At 66.7% G+C, this 24,242-nt stretch overlaps 2 protein-coding genes across 6 annotated transcripts in view; both read left to right on the top strand.

Annotated features, from left to right (window-relative positions):
* CHCHD6 (coiled-coil-helix-coiled-coil-helix domain containing 6) overlaps positions 1–9,371 on the top strand; it is a 101,994-nt gene extending 92,623 nt beyond the window's left edge. Inside the window, exons 6-7 of one of the 2 annotated variants that reach the window (XM_055413401.2) lie at positions 8,392–8,527; positions 9,192–9,371. In XM_055413401.2, the coding sequence (XP_055269376.2) occupies positions 8,392–8,527; positions 9,192–9,197 (142 nt within the window). In that variant the 3' untranslated portion in view covers positions 9,198–9,371. The remainder of the gene's footprint in view (positions 1–8,391; positions 8,528–9,191) is intronic. The other variant, XM_055413400.2, reaches the window with a different exon arrangement.
* Positions 9,372–18,056: 8,685 nt separating this feature from the next.
* PLXNA1 (plexin A1) overlaps positions 18,057–24,242 on the top strand; it is a 38,505-nt gene continuing 32,319 nt past the window's right edge. For 2 of the 4 annotated variants that reach the window (XR_008684114.2, XM_055413397.2), the window contains exon 1: positions 21,813–23,422. Coding sequence is in view for 3 of the 4 variants with exons in the window: in XM_055413397.2 (XP_055269372.2) it covers positions 22,148–23,422 (1,275 nt within the window). In the remaining variant the exon portion in view is untranslated. Of the gene's footprint in view, positions 18,220–21,811; positions 23,423–24,242 lie in introns of those variants that run through there. The other 2 variants (XM_055413398.2, XM_088832002.1) reach the window with 2 other exon arrangements.

Here is a 24,242-nt window from a genome sequence, read left to right as displayed (position 1 = left end):
TGGCGACAAGGGCACGGCTCTGCTGACCTCCCAGGGGCCGTGTCGTCTCCGGGCCCACGTGCCTCAGACCAGAGCGAGGGCCCCAGGAAGCGTGGTGATTGTGGCTCTGTACATGTGGCTGTGAGAGGTCTGCGCGGCAGTCCACAGGCCCTGGTGGAAGGTGGCGGTGCCAGAACCCGGGAGCCATCTGTCCCGAGGGTCCACCTCCTAAGAAACGGCATGCAGGGCACTGGCTGGCCACCGTCGCCCTGGGGCTTCCTGTGTGCTCTCCAGAGGCTGTAGGTTTTATTGCCCAGGACTGACCCCAGGGAGTCAAGGGCCCCGGTTCTGAGGCTTCTCTGCCGTCCAGTCTCTGGGAAGTGGAGGATACACCCTTGGCTGTGATTCCTCAGAACCCCTCAGAGTGTCCCCAAGTATCACTCGCGTTGTCACCCCTACCCCCCAACACATTTGCGAACAAGTGGTGGTTCGGGGCCACTGCCTGGGGCACCCCGAGACCACAGGACCCTATGGGCGGCCCCTCAACAGCTGCTGCAGTCCTGCCACGCTCCGGCAGGCTGACCTCCAGCTCCTCCTGGACCCTACTGACCACTGGGGTCATGCTCCGCAGGCTGATTTCCAGCTCCTCCTGGACCCTACTGACCATTGGGGTCATGCTCCACAGGCTGGCCTCCAGCTCCTCCTGGAGGCTGCTGGCCGTGTCGCGGGCATGGCCCCTCTGAGCCCTGCACCCCGGAGTCTGCTGGCCGTGTCACGGGCATGGCCCCTCTGAACCCCACACCCCGAGCTGCCGTGGCTGCCGCGCTCTTCTGTGTGGGGACCGCCTGTGGGCGCCTCCCAGGAACAGTGGTCAGAGTCCCGTGAACTCACTGAAGGTGACACGCTGTTCCCCTCCCTGTCCGTTGGGCACGGAGCCCTGTCCCTGAATTGGCTCGTGGCAGTCCCTCAGGGTCCTTGGCCCTGGGTGGGGCCTGGGCTGTGCCCGTCGGGTCTCACTGTTGGAGCCTCACTGTGGTCTGCTGGGCCGCTCCCCCTCCTCTGATGCTGGCTCCTTGGTCAGGGAAATTGGCTGTGCCTCAGACAGAGGCGAACTTCTCCTATTGGTTAGAAATATGGACTTTCTAAAAGTAAAAAATGGGGGTCACTTCGGTTCTGGATAGCAAAGCCAGTTTTATGACGTTCAGTTCCTTGTTTTAAAGACACAGCCACTCGGGTCTGGGAGTCGTTTTGGAAAGAGCATGCATCTTGCGTGTGGCTCTGGGTCCCTGGTGCCTGCACAGCCCTGCCGTGTCTCGGTGACGCAGGACACTGGCTGGAGCAGCAGCCGGGTTTCCCCGGGTCTCGGTTTCTGCTGGCAAGATGTCAGTGCTGGCACGAAGCCGAGGGGCCCCGGGCCTGTGGTGCTGTGTCCTCTGTGCCCCTCCCACTCTCCAGGGTCTGTGTTAGGGCCACTGCCGCAGGATGTCAGTGCTGGCATGAAGCCGAGGGGCCCCTGGGCCTGTGTCCTCTGTGTCCTGCCGGCCTCTCGGCAACCTTGAACCAGGTCTCGATGCTGCCTCACAGGCCCCATCCGCCCCAACAGCCTCACAGTGACCAGTCCCTGGGGCCCAGGTCTTTACGGCGACCAGTCCTGGGGGCCCGGGTCTAAACGGTGACTAGTCCTGGGGGCCCGGGTCTAAACGGTGACTAGTCCTGGGGGCCCGGGTCTAAACGGTGACTAGTCCTGGGGGCCCGGGTCTAAACGGTGACTAGTCCTGGGGGCCCGGGTCTAAACGGTGACTAGTCCTGGGGGCCCGGGTCTAAACGGTGACTAGTCCTGGGGGCCCGGGTCTAAACGGTGACTAGTCCTGGGGGCCCGGGTCTAAACGGTGACTAGTGCCTGGGGCCCAGGCTCACGGGGCGGCCAGTCCTTGGGGCCCAGGACCCCCGGGTGCCTGGTCCTCGGGGCCAGGCTGGAGTCCCGGGGGAGGACAGCACCTTGTGGTGAGACAGTGCAGCCACGGCCGGTGCCCGGCTGGAGAGCACAGGATGGGAAGCCCAGTGCCAGGAGGCTCTGCCCTCAGGGTTTATCATTGTGGATTCTGTACATCCACTCAGGACCGTGAGCAGCTTAGTACAAGTGCCTGTTTAAGCAAAGGCCAAGAGTCTGGTTGAAGCCATGAGAAGAAAAATAGGACTTTTGTAATGCAAAGCTTGCTGCTCATTCTGGACATGAAATTTATGACACTTCCCATACGGTAAAAATGAGCAGTGAAGCTGCGTTTATTTCGTCAGAGGCAGCAGAACACGTCTTGAGGAATTAAGGAAGATTAGGAGGGTGACTTGCAGCATAGCGAATCTCTCACACGGTGAATGGAGCCGGTCGGGAGGTAAAGTGCACTCGGTGAGGGCTGGACAGGCCTGGGTCGGTGGGGACAGTGGCCTCCGACTTCTGCTTGGGCTGACGTGGCAGGAAGCGCTCAGCACAGAAGTTCACGTAGCTTTCACATTGAAGGCCTGGGCCCTCCCGTGCAGTGTGTGTGTGTGTCCGTGTGTGCTTGGCCTGGGCACAGTGGGTCACTTGCAGTGTGTGTGTGTGTCTGTGTGTGCGCGCATGCGCTTGGCCTGGGCACAGTGGGTCACTCGCAGTGTGGGGGTGTGTGTGTGTGTGCGCGCGCATGCGCTTGGCCTGGGCACAGTGGGTCACTCGCAGCCCCCGCGTACTGAGCCTGGCAGGGCCGGCGTTCCTGTGGGCAGTGGGCGGGGGCGGCAGACCCTTCCTGGATGCTGTCCTCAGTCTCTGCCCAGTCTGTGGACAGTCACAGCGCAGGGTGTCACTGGGCTCCTGGAAGCCCACGCCACGCCCCTCACCTAGTTCCCACGGACCTGTCTCTGTGTCCGTAAACGTGGGTTTGTGTGTTCATGTTAAATGCCGCATCACTGTCCTCTAAGGTCAGAATTTTCCTGAACACCGCTCAGAATTGTTGGTACTTGTGGCCGTGCTGGGTCCTGCTTGCCCCGCACGCGTCTCCTCAAGTGCAGAGGGTGGGCTGCTCCTCCCGTGGTGTGTGGGCCGCTCACCATGCGGGCTTCCCTGTCCCAGAGCGCAGCTCCAGGCACACGGGCTCCATAGCTGTGCTCACAGATGTAGTTAATGTCCCTCGGCATGTGGATCTTCCCAGACCAGGGGCAGAACCTGTGTCCCCTGCATGGGCAGGTGGATTCTAACCTCTGGACCAGCAGGGAAGTCCTAGCATCAGAATTGGAGCCTGAGAAGCTGCCCAGTGTTTTTTTTTTTCTTCTACCGATATAATGACAGCTGTGACAGGCAGCTTCACCTGATTTCATGCACTTACCTTTCAGCCCTTCTGGAGGGAATTGCTGGTCAGAGAGCACGTGTGCACGCGCACACACCTGCTTGATTTACTCCCCACTAAGTCACGCTTCAGGGTTTCTCAGGTGTGGGATGTGAGATGCAGACCCACTTTGGTTCTTCACCAAACGGGGAAGCTTTGTGCCCTCAGCAGTGATGGAAAACCCTACCCAGTCACACGGTTTTGACCTTGGGTCTCCTTCTGGACTCTTGGGGCCAGCGTGCGCGTTCCAAATACGTGTAAACACACCTCACCGCTCAGTTATTTAAGACACAAGATATGCAGCAGAGCAAGTCCTTGCACTTGAGAGCTTGTTCCAGCGCTTTTGTAAGATGATGCAGAATCACTTTGTCACACCGCCCCCTGCCCCCATCCCAGCCGGAAAAGGGGGCAGGGGGCTCTTTCAGGGATACACACATCCTTTCGAATACATTCATTCGTCTCAAATGGCCATGCATGTTGGGTTTTATTTTGTCTTATTTTGAAGTGATTTCAAACGCACAGAAAGGTCACAGGAATAACTCGTGCATTAACCCAGGTACCAGTACGTCATGCCCGAGTCTGCATCCTCACCGCCCCCCTCGATACAGAAGCACCGTCTTCCTCTGACCCGGTGACTCACCACCCCCAGGGCCTCCGGTCCACCAAGCTGCTCAAGGCCACGCTCCGTGACCACAGAGCCCTTCCGGTCTGCAGCCTTGCCGCAGATCCCGGACACGTCCCCTGGGCTGCCACGGCCCTTCCTGTTCCAGCAGCTCCATGACTAGAATGCAGGGGTCTGAGCTGGTGACGCAGGAGGCTGGTGGGGCTGACTGGGTGAGGACAGAGGACCCGGGGGAGGGGACAGGTGCCCGGGGATGCGGGAACTGGAGTGAGCGGGGCCTGCCTCGTTTCCTCCAGCAGCCCGCAGTGCCCCCTGCGTCCCGGGGCCTGGCTGCCTCCCTGACGTGGTGACTGCCGGTTGGGCCGGGCAAGGGGCCGGGACTCAGCTCTCCCCAGGCCCCCTGTACCCTGTAGCACGGGCTCGCACAGCGCATGCGTGGTCCGGAGGCAAGCTCGGGGACGTGTGGGCTCGGGACGGCGGCCGCTGTGGCACCGGTGGCCCCAGATGTGGTGTTTGCACCCAGACATGGTGTGGCCCCCGTGGGGACACATCCTGGCGGCAGGCTGACAGGTTGGGAACTGGCAGAGAGGATGTAGGAGACAGGCCTCAGCCGTGTTCACCCCCTTTGCTGGGCCTGCGGGGTGTGACCCAGTGAGGATGGGTCCAGCCTGGGGAGACTTAGAGGCTGGGGCGCTGCTTCCGAGGTGGAGGACCGCAGGCCCCGAGCAGCCCCCATGTCCCTATGGGGCCCCTCCTGCCGCGTGCTCCTGTCTCCTGTCCCCGAGCCCCGTATGGCCCTGCCAGCCGGCCCCCAGTGGGGCTTTGCTGGGCTTGGCTGTGTGGGGCTGTCCTCTGCTTGTGAGTGACTCCAGTCAAACCCCTTTGCAGGGCCAAGGGTCTTCACTCAGATCAGCTGAGACTGAACGGCCGCTGTGGCCCCCGTCCCGGGGTCTGCACGCTGGGCAGCCGGCCTCAGGTTTTGACCACTGCTGCTGGTGGCTGACCCCCGGCAGCTCCCCCTATGGTCAGGGCCCTACCAGCCCCTCCTATGGGCACCATGCCCATCTTATGGTGGCCACCACGGAGATGCCAAGGGCAGTGCTCCCGCCACTGTGTCCTTGCAGCTGCAGATGGACCCCAGGGATGGGCCGCGACCCTGGGGAGACACCAAGTGTGGCTCCCACCTGGCGCCGCGCCTGCCTGGCCCCCGATGAGCCTCCTCTCATGGGTGCAGTGCCCTGGATGCTACATGGAAAGCTGGCCCTGAGGGCCCTGGGCCTCAGCGTGCGGGCAGGGGCTGCTGGCCCGTCTCTGGGCAGAGGGTGAGGGACAGGCGGGCACGGCTGTGCCCATGTAAAGCCTTCGGGAGAGCAGGGGTGCAGCAGGATGGAGGCCGTGTCCCGCTGGGGTGGCAACTCCCAGGGAAGCACCTTAGGTGGCCGGTTGGCCCTGGGTGCTGGGGATGCTGGGGCTCAGCGGGGCTGGAGCAGGGGGCGGGGGCAGTCTGAATTCAGTTCTGCAGGAGATCCTGGCCCGGGTGCCCCACCAACAGGCTTGGAAAGGCCCCAGGAGTGTTTCAGGACAGGGGGAGCCAGACTGGGGTGACTCCGGTCATCAGGAGACGGGCGGCCTCAGAGAGCGCAGGGGAAGAGGGGGTCCAGCATCCGGGTCCGGGGGGTCCTCAGGCATCGCTGCGCCTTCCCTGGTGCCTTCCACCCCTGGGCCTCCAAGGGACCTCAGGGGATGGCTCTCTTGTCCAGCAGGTCCTGGCGTGGGCCTGCTCGGACACCCCTGATAGCCGAGACCTGCTGTCCCCTGGGCCCATGTCCCTTCCATGCATCTGCTGAATCAGGAGCTCCTGGGTGGGGGTGGGGCGGACACGTGTCTCCCTTGCGGCTTTTTCACAAGGGGTCAGAGTCAGGAGTGGCCTGCTGGCTCTGTGCTCGCGTGTGTCTGCACACGTATGTGTGCATGTGTGCTCTGTGCATGTGTGTGTGTGTGTGCAGCCCAGGGAGGAGCCCTGTCAACAGCTAAGCGGCCCTGGGGGTCCGTCTGTGCCCCGTCTCCAGGGGGTGAGCTCTCCCTGGGTTGGGTCGAGGTGGAGGCCCCCGTGACTGCTGGCCGACGGCTGAGTGCACAGGAGCAGCCGTGGCCGGGGCAGTGTGTCCTCAGGGAGTAGCTGGGCCTGCCCGGCCCTGACAGAGATGGACGTCTGGCCCCAGGGAGCCCCCCAGCCCCGCTCCGCCGGTGTGGCTAAAGAAGGAGGTGTCGGAAGGACGTCTGCCGGCCGGGTTCCACTGCAGCCCCCAAGGCGGCGGGGTTATGTCAGCAGTGGTGACAGGAGAAGGGCAGTGATTCGCTCTCGTTGGTGGAAGGAGAGCCTTCGGAGGGACACGCGAGGGGGCCAGGGTCGGGCCTGCGGGCAGTGGGGTTTGCAGGTTTGGGGGGCCGGCCCCCCACTGGCACGGGCACCTGCGCACAGCTGGCATCAGCCCGCCCAGGTGGGAGTGTCTGGCTCTGGGGAACCGGAGTTCTGTGTGTCTTCTGCTGCTTTCTGTACCCTCGGTGGTTTCTTCCGGAAACTTTGGGAAGTTTTCCACAATTGGAGTGGATCTCAGTGGATGCAGCCTGGAGCCTGGGGACCGTGGAGCCAGACAAGCAGGCTGTTAATGCTTGCCGTGTCTCGTGTGGTGTGGCCTCGGGCAGGTCGCCTAAGCCCTCTGATACCGGAGTCCCCACCTGCAGAATGGGCCACTGTATGGGTTCAGACCCGGCAGGCTGGTTCTCAGAACGACCTGGACCTCAGGCACGGCTGGGGCAGCCTGGAGGCGGCCTTACCAGCTGAGCCGCTTGCCGAGGAGCCCTCTGTCGCGGAGGATGCGGGTCCCTCTCTGTTAGAAAGGACCAGCCAGCCGTCTGCCTCCTGCTGGCTTCCACCCGGCCAGCGCTCCACCGCTTCCCTACATGGCCGACCATGTGTTTCCTGGGCTTCTGCGGCCGGCGGGCAGCTCCCCTGGAAGCTTGAGGGTCTCGGGCCTGTGTCCAGTGTGTCCGGCTTCTGTGCTGCTGGGAGGCCTGGCGTCCTCGGCTCGTGGGCGTGTCTCTGTAGCCTCTGCGCTGGCGCCACGCGGCTTCTCCTGGTGGTCTGTGTCCCTCCTCCTCTGGGGGGACACTGGTCACGCTGGATCGGGGCTGACCCCACCCTAACCCACCGTATCCGCCGAGACCTCGTTTCCAGCTAGGGCCATGTCCTGAGGTTCCAGCCTTGCCCAGCCCCTGGCCCCGCCCCCCCCACCTTGAGGCTGGTGTGAAGGATAGCAGGGGGTGCCAGGCTGGAGTGCTGTCCAGGCACAGGGCTCCCTGCCCAGGGCCGGCAGGGTGGAGGAGGGAAGAGGGAAATGCACAGGGAAGTGTTTCAGGGAGGGTGGCGGAGAGGGATGCCAGTCCGGAGGCATTTGAAAGGCCCTCCGTTAGCCTCTTCCTCATCAGAGGGCCTGGGGCTCGGAGAGGAGGGCGTCCTGCAGCGCTGGGGGCCGGGCGGTCAGACTGCTCGGCGCCCTCGCCCCTCTCCTGCCTTCGCCCGTGGATGGTGGCAGTCTGAGCTGTGCCACAAGCAGCATTCCATCCTGGTACTGCCGGGGCTGGACTTCCAGAACTGGACCTGAGCAGGGCCGCTGTCCGCCTGCAGGTCCCGGGAGATGGGAGCAGGGTTCTGCCCTGGTGCCCGAGCTCGGCCCGGGCCCCAGGGCTCCCGCGTGGACCCGCCCAGAGCCCTGGAGACTCTGTGAATGTGTTTCCTGGAGCCTCCTGGTCTCAGCTGCTGGTGTGGGGGGGGCGGGGTGAGAGATGGCACCCTGCCTGGAGCTGCGGGGGCAGGGTCCTCAGCACATGCGTCCTAGGGCTTGAGAGCATGTGTGTGTGCGCACATGTGTGCGTGCATGTGAGTGTGGGTGCACATGTGAGTATGTACACGTGTGTTTGTACTTGTACACATATGTCTGTATACATGTGTGCACATGTGAGTGTGCACAGGTGTGTGCGTACAGATGTGTACACGTGTGTGCACTCTGTGTGTGCGCCTGCACACACAAGTGTGACAGGGTGTGTGTGGGAGAGCATGTTGGACCCAGGGAGGGGCTGTGGGGGAGGCTTCAGAAAGGAGCTGATTTGAGAGTGAGCCTTGCTTCACTTTCTGTATTTGCTTCATGCTTTGAAAAAGAGAACACAGCCATTGTTCAGATGAGTGCGTGTGGAGTCTAGTGTGCGGCCCAGGCCTGCCTTGACGAGTGCGGCAGGGACAGTGACCCCCCAGGCCGCTGCGGAGATTCCCCGGGGAGGGGTCTGGGTGTCTCTGCTCTGCCCTAGGCGTGCTGTGGTCTTCCTGGGGTGACTGCAGGCCCTTGGGGTGACTGCAGGCCCTTCCCGTGCCCGCAGGCCGCGCAGGGTGGAGCCCGTGTGCTCTGAGCTGCAGGCCCAGATCCTCCGCTGCTACCGTGACCGCCTGCAGGAGGTGCTGCTGTGCGCCGACCTGGTGAGGGCCTACCAGCGCTGCGTCAGCTCTGCGCACAAGGTACGCGCGGCCCCCACCTGGGCTCGGGCGGGATGTGGGCTGGGCTGCTGGGCACCAACTCAGGGAGGCTGGGTCAAGCCAGGCCCTGGCCTCCAGGGTGCCCCGTCCTGACATCTGTTCGGTGGGGGAGGAGGCCTGATGCGGGGTAGGGCTGTGGGCTGCACCCCGTGGGAGGCAGAGCAGAGAGGTGGCAGAAGGCAGCGTGCGGCTTGATGGCCCTGGCCTGGGGGTGTAAGGGGGTTGTGGTGGTCCTGGGCTGACCCTGAGGCCCTGCCTTGACCCTCCCAGCTGACCCCAGACCCCCGAGAGCTCCGGGCTGCCTGGGGCACCAGGGAGGGGCAGTGGCCATGGGCGCCCGGGGCCTGGGCCAGCCGCAACCCTGCTGCCCGTGTTGCTGAGCAGGTCCTGCCTTAGGGTGGGGGCCCTCCAGGCGGTCTCACTCGGAGAATCAGAGCCACAGAGAGAGAACAGAGGGCGCCCTCATGGGCTGAGGGGAGCCAGTCTCTGGACCGATGCTGGGCCCAGGGCCAGGGCAGGAAGCTGTGGGCGCAGAGCCAAGGGGGCTCCATCCAGGCCTGGGGGCCGCTGGGGAGAACCCCTGCTCGGCGCTGATGGAGCAGAGCCGGGGCCAGCACAGCCGGCAACCAGACTCTTCTCCTTGCAGGGCTGATGCAGTCCCATGCTGTGCCCGCCGTGACGTGGTGCCTGAAGCCCGGACCTGCTGTGAGGCCACTGTCCAGACCCCGGCTGTGGCCTGCCTGCCGGCGCTTGCACTGGAGAAGGCGTGTGTGTGCCCTGCTCGCAGACAAATAAAACAGATGTCCTGTGCCTGGTGGTCCGTGGGCTGCCTCCTCGTGTGCGCACGGCCCCCGCACCCCAGCTCCTCCTGCAGAAACCATTAGGGTCCGTCCCACTGAGCGGCGTTGCTCTGGCCTCGCAGGAGCGGGGCTCTAATGGGCCCGAGGAGGGCCTCGCAGATGCCCGGGGTCCCAGCGACCCTCAGGAGTGTGGGGGCGGGTCAGCGGACAGAGCAGGCCGAGCCAGGGCTGGACCAGCAGGACTGGACTCAGGTGGGGAGGGGGGACCAGGCTGACTTCCGGCCGGGCGAGCTGGTGCTGGGACCGCAGACTGAGGGACTGTGTGTGGGGTGACGGCTGGGTGTGGGACTGGGCCGGGGCAGCCTCTGGGGCTGGGCCCCCAGCTGCACGTGGGCTGAGGAGACGCCCCCCAGAAACCGGGTGGCTCCCCGGCTCAGCAGGGGACACACAGGCAGAGACGGCAGCAGCCAGGTGGGTGGCAGGCACCCGGAGAGGCCGGCCCTGCCTGGTCAGCCGGGGGTTGCAGGTTGCCAGCTCATGGACCCTTCAGCTAGAGCCCCCACGGCCCTCATGAGGCCCCGGCAGAAGCCTCTGGTGCCCAGGGCTGCATCCAGCTTCCAGGTCGCCCACCCAGGAGGCGGGTTCACCGCAGCTGCGCAGTGGCCTGTGTGTAACGTGTGTGCCCATGTCTCAGCCGGCCATGCCTGCGCGTGCTCCTGCTCTGGCTCCCTTTTGCCCCAGCACCTCCCTGGGCTCCCCAGGGTCCGAGCCAGGTTTCCCTGGTCAGAGTCCCCCAGCCCCCAGGGTGGCTGCGGGCTGTGCCCCCGAGTGTCACTGGTGTGTGTGAGGGTTCATGCACACGTGTGTGCCTTTGAGCCTGTGTGTGGGCCTGCATCTCCAGGCCTCGCACGTGGCCGTCCGTGGCAGGAAGCAGGGCCTGGGAGTGCGGCGTGTCTGAGGGCCCGGGGCAGGCGTGCTGGGCCCAGGTCCCGCTTGGTGACTGTCCGCGGGGGTTTGTTCTCATCCCACCCGGTCACTGGGGCCAGCGTGACACACCAGCTGGGACGCCCAGGGTCCAGCCAGGACCAGAAAGTCCCGGCCAATGAGACGGAGACCTGATGCACGGAGGTGGTCTCCGGGGACCTGGAGGAATGAAAGCCCAGGGCGTCGTGGTGAGCCCCACGTGTGCAGCAGCAGGACGCTCCCACCACCCTGGCTGGGGGCAGGCAGTGACCCACAGGAGGCTGAGCCCAGGGGAGGTAGCTGCTCCCGTCTTCACAGCTGCGTCTCAGGGCCGTGACAGGTGCCACGGTCAGTGCTCAGCAAGGACAGGGGACCTACCGCCCAGGCCCCTCAGTCCCCTCCAGCACATGGCCTGTGGCCTGAGTCCGCTCCCTCCGGTAAGTAGCTTTGCTCCAGAGCTGCCTGGTGGAGTGGGCACAGAGGCCATGTGCCCAGCTGACCCCTGCCCCCCGCGCCATCCCTCGTGGGCAACGCTGGCCCCGGGGTCAGTTCCTGATGGGCGCCCCGCACGCTCCCATCTGCCCAGGAGTCCCAGGGCTCCCCCTTCCGTGCCTCAGGCCTATGGTCCTGAGCGCCAACCTGGGTCCTCCGTCGAGGCCATGGCGCTTGGGAGAGGCCTCCCCAGGGAGCCGAGTCCCCCCTGTGCTGATCACGGCGTGGGCAGCAAGGCAGCACACGGCTCTGTGCACCAGCTCCGTGGCCCCCGGGGACTCAGGAGTCCTTTCAGAAGCTCAGTCGTGGAGAGGGACAGGGTCGCCCGTACACATGTGACGGCCCTGGGGACGGGTCAGGGTGCACCCGGCTCCGTGCCCCGCGTTTCCGTGTGCTCAGGGTCATGCTGTTTGGTTGGGGGTTTATGTGACTGTTTTCCGCTCCTGACTGACTGCGATGCCTCTCTAGCACCACTGCCCCCACCTCCAGAGGCTCATGGCAGTGCCGACCTGCGCCTGCATTTGGGGGCTCCTGCCTTCACTTCTCGCTGGCTGGCGGGCCCAGTGGGCACCCATCTGTAGAGTCGACCTCCTTGAGCAAAGGACGTCATACCCCTGCCCAGCGGGCAGCAGAGGCGTGAAGCCTGCCAAGGGTTTGTGGGGGACCAGAGGGTTTGGGGGGCCGGGGGCCGGGAGTAGGGGCTGCCCACGCCCAGAGCAACAGCTAGCCCGCCAGGTCTGGGTCCCGCTCGAGGAAGACACTTCTGCTCCATACCTGACAACCTGCCTCATTAAATTTAATGGGCTGGTCATTCCCGGTAACTAAACATCAACTAATTACAAAGACGTGTTTGCTGGGGTTTAGCTGTGGAACAGGTAGACCGATTACATGGGTGTTCAGCCTCAAAACGCAGGCACCCATGAGGAGGCCCGCAGAGGGAGGGCGACGCTCCAGGCCACCTGGAGCGCCGGGGTCGGGGTAGACCGGACCCCGCAGCATGAGGGACCCCGCTTGAGCTGACAGGTGTGACAGGGAGTCCAGGAGGAAGCAGTTGGCGCAGCTGCACCGAGGGGCTCAGACGCGGGAACTGGGCCCGGCCACTCTGCTCCCCCTCGGGCCCTCGGAAGGGCCCTCAGCGCCCACCTTCTGGAGAGTTCTGTCCCCCTCAGGGTCCAGCGTGGGGCTTCGGCCAGACAGCATGCCGCCCGGGGCCTCAGCAGGCCGTCGCCCAGGCCTTGGGGGGTTTGAGGCCTGCAGGCGTCCAGCGGGGTCCACCCTCTCAGCTGCAGTCCTGTTGGGTCACACCGCAGAGCGGCTCCCGGGGCCAGTTCACGTGCTGGGTTCCAGGAGGGTGACGGGTCCCAAGGTGGCCCTGTTGGATTGTCTCCAAAACCTGTCAGTGGGAGACGGGCCCGCAAAGGCGGCTGGGGGCAGGGGTGCGCGGGTCCTCTCTGCAGAGAGGCAGGGGCATCCTGGGCAGGTCTCTGCCAGGATGTGGGGAGCTGGGGACACCGCGCTCCCGGGAGGTGATTGGGGCCCTGTGGGGAGGTGGCCTTTCCTGGGGCTTCGTTCATGCACCACTTGGATTTTTTTTTAACATGAGTGTAATATTTTAATAATTAAAAGCCGTGTTTTCATTGCTTAGAAACCCGAGGCCCGGCCTCTTGGAAGTCAGGGTTGTGGAGCAGCTGTCACACCAGGGGGGTTGCCGCCCCCTGGCAATTTACATTACAGTGAGCAGTGGGAAGGGTCAGTCACAGGACTCCAGTGGGCCCAGTGCGCTGCTGGGGTCATCACCCCCGAGAATGCACACGCAGGAAGGTGGAGCTGAGAGACAGCCCAGTGACACGCTTGTGCTCCTGGAGCTAGCCGTGCCCGACGCAGGCGTCCGTGTCAGTGACTGTGTCCCTGCATGAAGCGGAGCCTGGTTTTCATCAGGACGGTTCCTGTCTCTCTTCCTCTGGTGTCCACTCTAGCCGCTAGAGATTTCGAATGTCACCTCTGGTATCTGTCCTCCCAGAGCCCCGCCTGCCCCGCAGTGCATGGGGCTGAGGCAGCGGTGTGGCCAGGTCTTGGCTCTCGCTGCTGCCCCCTGCCCCTCGCAGGGCCTGTGCCCAGGGTGGGGGGTGGCATGGCTGCCCGCAGCCCTCCCCACCAAGGACACAGGAGATGGGGGGCTGGTCCTATGGTCTCCTCACTCTCCTTGCCAGGGACCCCGCGATGGCACTGTGTGGAGGCGACCCAGGTGCCGACATGCACTCAGGTCCAGAGCCCACCGGCCCGGGGCTGCTGATGACCAGCCGGTGGGCAGGGCTCAGGGAGGCTTCCCGGGAGAGGCGGGGCTGGGCAAGGTCAGCAGGGTGACCTCACGGGGACGGGGAACAGCATCACATGGGGAGCTTGTGGTGGGTCCAGGAAATCACAGAGATTCCCTGTGACAAGGCGTGGGGGGCAGGAAGGGGCCTCGCTGTGGAGAGGGACGTTCATGGCCCCTCCCTGCCGGCAGAGCTTGTGGTAGATGTGGGAAATCACAGATTCCATGTGACACAGTGTGGGGGGCAGGAAGGGACCCCTGAGCCTGGTCCTTGCCGAGGAGAGGGACGCTCACGGCCACTCCCTGCCGGCGGGCGGGGTGGCTGGGGAGTCCCCACGAGCTCCTCTGGCCCTCACAGTGACCCCTGAGAACCCCAGAAGGCGCTGAGGGGTGGGGCCCTGGCGTGCGCGGAGCTGGGAGGGCTGGGACCCCAAGTCTCTGCCTCCGAAGCCTCTGCTCTCCTACACAGAGCCCCAGGGTGCACAGACCTCCCCCAGGGAGGGTTTTCCCAGAAAGGGTGGCACACAGGGGAACTCGGGTGGCTCCAAAGCCTCCCCGGAAACTCTAGCTTCCCTCTCACCATCACTGCTCCCGCGCTGAGCCCCCCTGTACCCACCGGCGGCCACCGAGGCGCGCAGGGTGGGCTGGGAGGGGGTCTGGGTCTGACTGCGGGGGCCGGCCTGCCCAGCTGCGCGGCTCAGCGGTGGAGTGGGGACTCAGGCTGGTACCTTGCCCCCGGTCCTGGGTTGAGGCCCCCAGCCTCCTGGGCCCTCCTCCAATGTGTGATCTAGTGGGGTGTTGGCGCACTCAGGACTCCAGTTGGGAGCCTCTCCAAGGAGGTGACGCACTGGGAGACTGGAGTCGTGGGCACGCAGTCAGGAGTGGGGGTCTCCACTGGCGGGACGTCCACTGTTCAGCCTGCCCGGCCACGAGGCCTCGGGCACATCTTTGATCCCAGAGGGCCAGCCGTGGAGGGTCCCCTTCACCTGCCTACTTGGAGGTGACCGTCGTCTCCAGGAACAGCTTCCCGGGGTGTTCAGGCAGGACAGAGGCCTGTACCCTCTCCCCGCCGGCGCCCACACCCCAGGGCACTGTCCTGCAGCGTGAGTGCTGACGCCCACACCCAGCGTGTGTCTGTCCCGTGTCCTCCACCACAAGAGCGCTCCGGGAACAGTCACCGTGACGGGGATGCAGTTGACCACGCTTGGCTGACGCTGCCCCCTGGAACCTGCTCCAGCCCCAAAAGCTGTCGTGTCAGAGACGTTCCAGGCGTGGACGCGATGCTGCTGCCCTCTCCTTGGTGCTGTCGGCTGCCTTCCCGCCACGGCGTGCCCGCAGGGGCACCCGGTCCAGCACTGTGTCCGGTGCGCTTCTGATGCTCAGTGGAGGCGCCCATCAGCTGCCTGCGTGTTCGCGTCCACGCTGTGGCTGTCCCAGGCGTGGCCCCTCCGCACCGAGGCCTCTGATGGTGGGAGTGGCGACACAGGCCCCGCGAAGCCCCAGGCCCTCTACCCCGAGCCAGCCGCCCCCTCGCATCACCTGCACGTTGGTGTCCGTTGGCCCTGTGGCCCCAGGCTGGCTCCCCAGTGCCCCTCTGACGGCTTCCTGGGTAGGGTCCTGCACGTTTGGGGGCTGTGGGCCGAGACCGACGTCTGCGTCCCCACCCTGGGTTCACAGCTGGCCTCCTCTGACCCTGTGGGCGTGGGCAGCTGGGTTGCTGGTTACTTTGGGTGGGAGTGCCGCCTCCTGGGAATTTCAGCACAGCGAGGGCTTGGGTTGCTTCCAGGCTCACCCCTGGACTGTGGGGTGCAGGGGCCACTGGGCCCCACCCAGTGTGGAGGCCATGGTCCTGCTGGGGGCAGCCATCCAAGAACTGTCCCCTGTGAGCTGCCTGTGACCCTCAGGGCAGCGGGCACCCACTCGGGACCCCCTGGGGCTGGCGTGTGCTATGCCAGCTGCAGACCCTATTGGGGCTCTTCCGGCCAGTTCCCTCCAGCCTGCCCGATGCTGCATCCCTGCTTTCCACGGGGCAGGAGCCCCCAGCCAGCCTGTGTCGCTGTTTACATCCGTCACCCACTTGTGCCCTGAAGCCGTCTCACTTTGCAGCCCCAGGACAAGGTGACCCTGAGTCTCCGCAGCTCTCAGGGGCGCTGCTCCTGTCTTCCCTACAGTGCGGTGCTGACAGTGACCTGGCTGCCTCCCCGAGGATGGCGACTCTGAGCCCAGGCTCACCTCCACTGGCCAAGAGTGGGCCAGGAAGCCCAAGGAAGCTGCAGTCAGGAAGGCTTCCTGGAGGTGGAGGGCACTTTGGGCCTTGAGAGGTTGGCAGCAGCGGGGGCCCCCTAGTCGAGGGCACAGCAGGGGCACAGGCCTGGTGGACCCAGGGGAGGAGGCGGCTGGCGGCCAGCTGAGCCCCGTCTGTCCCGCTTCCAGTGGCTTGTTTAATGCCTGCACCTGGGCTTTCTCTGGGACCTCCCTCCCTGCAGCCGCCCCTTGCTCGGAGAGCTCCCTGCGCCAGTATGGCCCTGAGAGGCTCTGCTCCTGGCTGCAGTGACTGGTCTGTGGGGGCCTGTGATCCGGCCCACTCATGAGGGTCCATCCTGGGGCTCCTCCCGGACCTGCTGGGCAAGCGGCACCAGGAACTGCCAAGGCCACTAGGCACAGAGGCCACTGTGGGCATAGCCTCGGGCAGCAGAGCCCAGGGACAGGGGGAGCTTGCCCGGCCCCCAGCAGCTCCCCTAACCCCTGGGAGCTTGGGTCGGGTGCGGCCTGCCCGCTTGACCATGGGGCCTGCGGGGAGGGCGGGCGGGGCGCGGGGCCCTCCCTCGGGGCCTGCGTCCGGGGAGCCCTGCTCCTGCTCTGAGACATGGCCCTCCGCATACCCCTCCATCTGCATCGTGACGCGTCCCCTGGCAGACCCCCATCCTCGCTCCACCCAGTGGCCGGAGTGGGCTTCCCAGAGGCGATAGTGACTGCAGCCACCCTGCGTGCCCAGTGGCGGCCAGTGCTCACCCCTCAGGCGCTGCACGTTCAGCGCTGGCTCTGAGTGTGCGTGTGCACACACCGTGGGAGCGGGGTGGGAGGGTGTGCAGTGAGCCCCTGGAGGATCTGCCCGGGAGGGACCCTCCCTCCTCCGACCCTTGTGGAGAGGGCCCCAGAGTTCCTTCTGCGCAACTCTCTGAGGGAGAGATGCAGAAGCGGTCCCGAAAGAACATGAACATTTGGAAGTGCCCCCCCATCCCCAGTGGATTTGATTCTGGCTCTTGCAATTGTTTCCCGCAGCCCCACACACTGCCTCCCCTCTCGAATGGCAACAGAAGTGAAACCCACATAGGAAACCCAAGGAGGAAGAGCCCAATGCCCGCTGACTCATTTCCCTCCATGCGAGGGGACATGGCGGGGGGGGGGGGGTTGTATGTGCCTGGGTCGCAGCCTCCAGCCCGCAAAGTCTCCTTCTCTGTTCCCCTCTCCATCTGCACCAGACTGGCCTCCCGGGGGCAGAGAGACCCACTGTGTGGGGTTCTTGGGAGCAACAATTATTTGCCATTTTTGCTCCAACGCTGTGCGTGTTGGGGTTTCTGTCCTGGGTCCCTGATGGATTGTGGCCTTTCCTTGTTGATTCTTGGGGATCCCTCCTAAATCCTGGCTACGCGGCTGTTGTCAAGTGTTCAGGTGTTGTAAATGTCTTGTCCTAAGGCCTGGCTTACCTTGGTATTTCCTCTGGTAACTTTTAATGAACAAAAATAACCAACATGAAAGTAGTCAAATTGACTCCTATTTTCCTTTAGTTTTGACAGGCTGAAGAACTCCGGTGGCCGAGCGTCATAAAGACGACCAGCTCTGCTGTCTCGAGTGCCTTATCCGCCGTCTGGAAGGATGGCCCTGCGTGATGCTGAGTGTCATGTCAGGGGTCCTTCGGGGAGGGGCCCACAGGTGACAGGAGTTGGGAGCAGGGGACGCGGCGGGGGTGGGTGCAGCCGGGGACACTCCAGAGGCTGAGCGAGAGGGGTGTAGGCCCTGAGCAGGCTCTGAGAACGGGTGGGCCCGCTGCGCGCAACCAGGCACGCTGGCGTCTGCACACCTTCCAGGGACACCGGCCACTGGGTCGGGCCCCCACCACGCAGACCGCGTCCCCACGTCCCCAGATGTCGCTCGGTGGGCGACATCTCGTGCCAGACCCACAGGAGATGGAGAACAGCAGCTCGGAATCCAGGACTCAGCCCCTGGAGGTGGGGAGGGGCAGGGGTCGCCCGCGCCTGCGGGTCCCTCTCCTGCGGGTGACCGCCTGGCTCGCGGCCATCCGGCGGCCGCGGCCGCGCCCCAACTCGTACCCCCGCACTCCGGCCCCGGGCCCTTCAGCCGCCCCCATGGCTCCTGCCGCCTTGCCTCGCCCTGACCAGGTGCCCGCGCGCAGACCCACCTTCGGACGGCCCCGGGCGCGCGCTGCTGCGGGGGCGCGGCCACGGCGACGGCCCCTGCCCTGCCGACTCGTGAGCTCGGACTGGGGACCCCCGCCCGGCGCGCCCCGCACCTTCCCCAGCCTGCTCCTACGTCCCGCCCGCCCCCTGCCCCGCGCCCCGCGCCCCGCGCCCGGGGCGACCCCCGGGCCCCACTCGCCGGCCTCCGCGCCCCGCAGCCCTCCGAGGATCCCGGGCCGGGACCGCCGTTCCGGATCGCGGCCGCATCTGGGTCCGGCCCCGGGGCAGCGGCGGCCGGCGGCGGCGGGGCCCTCCGCGGCGTGCGGCCGGCGGCGGGGACGGGCGGGCGGCGGCGGGGACGGGCGGGCGGCGGCGGGGACCGAGCGCCCCCTGGAGGCCGCCGCCGGCCCCGCCCCGGCCCGCGCAGGCCCCGCCCCGGCCCGGCCCCCCGGGCGGCGCATGCGCGCGGCGCTCCGCGGGCGGCGAGAGCGAGGCCGGTCCGCATCCGCGCGCCTGGCGCCCCATTCATGCTGGGCAGCGGCGGCGGCCACGCAGCGGAGCCCGGGCGCGGCGGCCTCGGCCTGGGCGGCCTGCGCGGCTTCGGCGGCCCCGCGGCGGGGCGGGGGCGGGCGGCGGCGCGGGCGGCGAGCGGCGATGGCCGGCGGCGGGCGCGCCCCGGGGCAGCCTGTGAGTAGGGGCTCAACTTTCCCCGCGGCGCGGCGGGCGGGGGTCCGGCGGCGGTCCGGCGCGGGTCCGGGCTCCGGGCGGCCCCGGGCCGGCCTCCTCGGGGCTGCGGCCGAGCGGGGGCGGGGGGGCTGCGGCGCGCGTGTCCGCGCCCCCGCGTGTCCGCGCCCCCGCGTGTCCCTGCGGCTCCCGCCGGGTTCACGCGTGTCCGGGCGCGGCCGCGGCGCCGAGCCCGCGCGTCCCCGCCCGGCCGTGACGGGACCCTGCCCGCCGAGCTCGCGGGCCGCGCCGCCTCCTCCCAGCCGGGCGGGGAGAAAGTTCGCTGCCGGGAGGGCCCTTCGGCCGGCCCGGGTCGGCGGAGCGCGCTGGACGTCCGGCGCCGGCAGGCCCGCGGGGTCGGAGTGGGCGCCGGTCCGCCCAGGCCCGCAGGCCCCGCGCGGGCTGGGAGGGGCGGTGCGCCAGCCGCGCGCCCGGGCTCCTCGCCGCCCCGCGCGGGGCCTCTCCAGGGTCAGTCGCTTCCCGTGGCCGCTCCGAGGGCTCCGGCGCGGCCCTGGGCCTGGTGGGCGGTGGGGCTGGCGGCCGCGGGGCGCGATCGGGCGGCCGCGGGGAGGGGATTGCGACTCCGGGGACCCACGCCCGTTCCGAGACCACAGGGACAGCCCAGGATGGGGGCGAGAGGAGCTCCGGCGGCCGCCTGTGGCCCGGAGCTGCCCCTGGTTCATCTGTGGGGTGCTGGGGCCACGCCCCTTGAAAGAAAGAGGGGTGTGTTTTGGGGGACGTGGACCGAGCCTTCAGCCCGCGAGCCTGGGATCCGGCGGTGCGGCCCTCCGCGCTGCCCCACAGCTTTCCGAGCCGAGGCCGGTTCTCAGGGTCTGCGCAGGGTGCGCTGAGCCTCGCTCCTCGGGCCCTGGGGAGCTCGCCCAGGCAGGTTCCCTGGCGCCCTGCTGATTTGGGGTGTGCAGGGGAGGCCAGGTGCTGCGCCAGGGGCGAACTGGGAAGCCAGTGATTTCTTTCAGGTCTGGCAGCAAGTCGGCCTGGGAGGGGGCCGGGGAGTCCCCAAGTGGGCATTTCAGGTAGAGGAGACGGCAACTGCAGAGGCCTGGCCAGCCCTGGTGTGGCTGAGGTTGTGTACTTGGGGGTGGGGGATGGATGAGAGCTGTGAACCAAGCTGACTGCCCTTTGCCGGCCGTGGCTGGTGTGTTGTAAGCCCCTCCTCACCCCAAGGAACATCTCCGGGTGTGAAATGGGGTCGGGAGGAGAGGGTAACTCCGGGGAGCCAGAGAGCAGGCACTTTTCCTGACGAGCAGGACTCGAGTGCCCCGGATCCCGGCCCCCTCAGACAGGCCTGGAGGGGAGCAGGCGGGTTGGGACCACCTCCGGGGGCCTGTGTGGGGGAGGTGGGGTGACGGGACAGCTCTTGGAGCCGGCTGCTGACTGACAAGGCACCCCTGGGCAGGACACTGTGTCTTCTCCATCCCCCTGTCTCAAGCTGTCCGAGCCCTGTGAGGGTCCAGATGTGGCTGGGGAGTTGGCCGGTGGGGCGGGAGAGATTGGGGCCGTCCCTCTGGGAAGAAGCCTCTGAGGGCCTTTGTTTCTCAGGGCGCAGAGTGGCGGTGGCCGCGGGCCGGCAGAGAAGCAGGCGGCGTGCTCTCCACGCCCTGGCAGACGGCTGAGCCGGTCCTGTGCAGGCGTGGAGGCCACCGGGCCGCTCCCTGCCCTGCTCACCGCCCGTCGGCACACCCAGCCCTGTGCCCTGGGCAGCTTCTCTCTCCCAGCCTGGCTCTGATTGGTGCTGTGGGCACCCTCACTGCCCTCTGCGCAGTCCAGCAGGTTCCACCCCGGCCTTTGCTCCTGCTGCTCTGCGCCCAGGGTGCCCCTCCCCCCCCAGCGCCGGGCCTGGTCCTTGACCAGCAGGTGGAAGGGCCTCCCCAGACCCCAGCGTGGGCCCAGAGCTCGCATCTGTCAGGGCTCCCCTCCCCCCGGCCGGCATGGCCCTCCCCAGCAGCCGCTCTGGAATGAATGCATTTTTTCCTGGGCAGAGCAGAGGCCCGTGGGAGTCCAGGTCTCCGTAGGAGTGTGCACAACCAGCTGGGTGACCTTGGGTCTATCTGAGCCGCGGCCCGTTCCTCGCGGGTAGGGGGAGTTCTCCAGCTGTCTTTAGTGGCCCCTGTGAGGGGGTGGGCTCGACGCCCCCTTTTGCTGGCTGCAGCCCTGTACCCCTGACTGGTCCTCTGGGCAGCCCTGTTGGGGGAGGGGCAGCGGGCCCCCCGGCCAGGCTGGAGTTTGGATGGTGCTTCTTCAGCTGGGTCCCTCCTGTTTAATATAAAAAGTAGGGCCCGTAATTGCATTAGGACATGTATAATTATCCGGAGGAGGGGAGAGCCCAGCCCCTGGTAATTGCAGGCCTGCTTTGAACTGATAAACGGTGAGTGATTCATGTTTTCTTTGGAGTTCGCAAGCATTCAGCCCAGGCCCTGCCAAGTCCTGAGGAGCCTGTTCTCCGGTTCTGCTCTGCCCTGGGCTCCTGAGCCGGGGGCAGGGAGCTGGGGACTCCTCTCCCTGCTGCCTGGGAGGTCCCCGGCAGCCATAGTTGTTGGGGATGTCTGGGCGGGGAGTGAGGGGGTAGCTGACAGCCTGCGGGCAGGGTCCTGCGGCAGCACAGCCTGGTGCCCTTCCTGTGGGATGCTGGCCAGAGCTCCCCACCCCGGGGGCTCAGCATCCCCCCTCAGGCCCCCACCCGTCGCCCGTGGAGTGCTGACCAGCGTCCCCCACTCAGTTCTTGAGGCTCAGCATCCCCGAGGGGAAGAGGGGAGTGAGGTTGGGGTGGGCGGCAGGGCCCAGTCACTCACTCACAAGGGCAGGTCCTGGGCTGGCCTCCGGGACTTAGGCAGCTCTCATACTGGTGGGGACAGTGTCTGGGGACAGCTCGGGCCTCAGACTACAGGGGTGACAGACAGCTGGAAAGCTCGCGGTTGCTGCCCTCAGCCTGCAGGTCCGGGGACAGCTGAGGCGGGACCCTCAGCGGGCACCCCGGCCTGCTCGCTGTCACCCGGGAAAGGAGCCTCGTGGTCACCACTGCACAGACGGGGAGGCCCTGGCCAGCGACCTGGTCAACCACGTGGCTGTGGGCCCCACAGGCTACAAGTAACCTGGAGTGTGGCTGCCAGCTACCAGGCTGTGGCGGGGATGAGACTGCAAGGAGGCAGGGCCTGGGCCGGGTCTGGGGGACTCCCGCCCTGGTGGGACAGCCATTGGCTGGGGGTGTGAGGTGCATGCCGCCCGCCCGCTGCTGGGGGACTTCTCAGAGAGGGGGGCGGGGCCGGGGCCTCAGAGAGCGGTGTGGGGGCGGGGCGAGCGTCGGGGGGGCGGGGCTGGGCCTGGGTCTCTGAGAACAGGACTGGGGGAGGGGCCAGGGGTGGTGGGCGGGGCCGGGCCGGGGTCTCTGATGGGGTGGGGCGGGGGCGGGGCCGGGGTCTCTGATGGGGTGGGGGCGGGGGCGGGGCCGGGGCCCGGGCGTGTGGCCCCGGCGTGGCTGCGAGGAGCCCCGCTTCCTGCAGGGACCACACGAGTGTCTTCTACTACCTGCGAGTAGTACCTTCTAGCCCGCAAGGCGCTTGGGCAGAGAGGTCACCACCGTGGGAGCTTGGAGCCGGCAGCCTTGCTCCCTGGGTGGCGTGGGCACACCCAGGTCTGTTGCCCACCTCCTGGTCCTGGGTCCCTGTGTTCTCCGCCTGCCCACGGCCGGGCAGCGGTGGAGCTCGCGTGGCCTGTGCTGCCTGCCGGGGTGTGGGGCTCAGTATAGCTGCTCCCAGGGCTCCAGGCGAGGAGGGGCTCTCCCTTGCCCCTCTGGCGTCTCCCGGAGGGTTAGGCCGCTTCCCACGAGTGGGACATCCCGGCAGAGGATGGGCACTGGAGCTCGGTGACGGCGCGGATGACGCGCCTTGTCCCTCCTCCCCGCAGGGCTGAGGCTCCTGTGATGCGTGGCCCCGCAGGACCCGAGTGCCTCGGCCCGAGGCCCCGGCCCGTCATGCTGCTGCCACCTCTGAGCCCGCGGGCTCCGCTGCTCCTGCTGCTGATCCTGCTGCTGCTGCTGGGGGGTGCGCCCCGGGCGGGTGGGGGTCTGCAGCCCCCTTTCCGCACCTTCACTGCCAGCGACTGGGCGCTGACCCACCTGGTCGTCCACGAGCAGACGGGCGAGGTGTATGTGGGTGCCGTGAACCGCATCTACAAGCTGTCGGGGAATCTGACGCTGCTGCGGGCGCATGTGACGGGCCCGGTGGAGGACAACGAGAAGTGCTACCCCCCGCCCAGCGTGCAGTCCTGCCCACACGGCCTGGGTAGCACCGACAATGTCAATAAACTGCTGCTGCTGGACCAGCCTGCCAACCGCCTGCTGGCCTGCGGCAGCGCCTCCCAGGGCATCTGCCAGTTCCTGCGCCTGGACGACCTCTTCAAACTGGGCGAGCCGCACCACCGCAAGGAGCACTACCTGTCAGGCGTGCGCGAGGCAGGCAGCATGGCCGGCGTGCTGATCGCCGGGCCGCCCGGCCAGGCGCAGGCCAAGCTCTTCGTGGGCACGCCCATCGACGGCAAGTCCGAGTACTTCCCCACGCTGTCCAGCCGCCGGCTCATGGCCAACGAGGAGGACGCGGAGATGTTTGGCTTCGTGTACCAGGACGAGTTCGTGTCCTCGCAGCTCAAGATCCCCTCGGACACGCTGTCCAAGTTCCCGGCCTTCGACATCTACTACGTGTACAGCTTCCGCAGCGAGCACTTCGTGTACTACCTCACGCTGCAGCTGGACACGCAGCTGACCTCGCCGGATGCCGCCGGCGAGCACTTCTTCACGTCCAAGATCGTGCGGCTGTGCGTGGACGACCCCAAGTTCTACTCCTACGTCGAGTTCCCCATTGGCTGCGAGCAGGCAGGCGTGGAGTACCGCCTGGTGCAGGACGCCTACCTGAGCCGGCCGGGCCGGGCCCTGGCCCACCAGCTGGGCCTGGCCGAGGACGAGGACGTGCTGTTCACCGTGTTCGCCCAGGGCCAGAAGAACCGCGTGAAGCCGCCGCGGGAGTCGGTGCTCTGCCTCTTCACACTCAGGGCCATCAAGGAGAAGATCAAGGCGCGTATCCAGTCTTGCTACCGTGGCGAGGGCAAGCTCTCGCTGCCCTGGCTGCTCAACAAGGAGCTGGGCTGTATTAACTCGGTGAGCACCCCGCCCCGCCAGCCCGGAACACAGCCTTCTCCCAGGTCGGCGCTGTGGCCGTCCCACCCCTTGAGAAGACAGGTGACGTGACTGTGTCCGTGCGCCCTCGTGCCCGTGGACAGAGCCCCGGCCTCGTTTTCTAGCGCTCTTCTGGGCTCTGGCTGGCCGGGCCTTGTCTCAGACGAGGTTACTGAAAGGTGGGGTGACGCCCAGGGTGCGTGGCCAATGAGGGGAGAGCTGGGGCCAGACCAGAGTCAGCTGGGCGGCGGGCGCCGTCTCCTCTTGGGGTCCCATCGAGAGGCTCTGCTCTCTGCTGCCCTGGTGCCTGACTGTGCGCCTCCCCTGGGGGTTGGGAAATTGGGGGCCCGCTCAGTGCCCATTGGCTGGCTGCTGTCTGTCCTGTCTCTAGGCCCTGATGGGGCCAGCCTGGGGCCAGCTGCTTTGTGAGAAGTGTCTGTTGCCCTCCCCCAGAAAGGACGATCTTCCACGGGAGACCCCAGACTCGTAGGGAGTGAGGGCTGGCTCAGAGGACCTCCAGCGCCTCTGCTGTCCGGGACTTGCTGGTGGCCCGGGAAAGCCCGGCCCCTCTCTGGCCTTGGGTTTTCCGTCTCTGTCTGGGGAGCGTCGGGTCTCCTCAGTGCAGCTGGAGACGCCTGGCAGGCGCCTTGCTGAGGTCCTCGTGTGCTCTGTGTGTGCCCCCTTCTTGGGCACGGCCCCCACTGCCCCTCCCACCAGCCCTGGGCCCTCCCACCTCGGCCCCCTGCCCCCCCCAAACCTCAGCTGGGCCTGGAGCCGCCTGACCCTGCCCCCCCTGCCCTCC

This window comes from Moschus berezovskii, chromosome 24 (genome assembly GCF_049115385.1).
Source record: "Moschus berezovskii isolate FMDL1 chromosome 24, NW_MosBer_1.0, whole genome shotgun sequence".
In the NCBI taxonomy this organism is placed as follows: Eukaryota; Metazoa; Chordata; class Mammalia; order Artiodactyla; family Moschidae; genus Moschus; species Moschus berezovskii.
The sequence above is the reverse complement of the archived record's forward strand: the minus strand, read 5'-3'. Positions and strand labels throughout refer to the sequence as shown.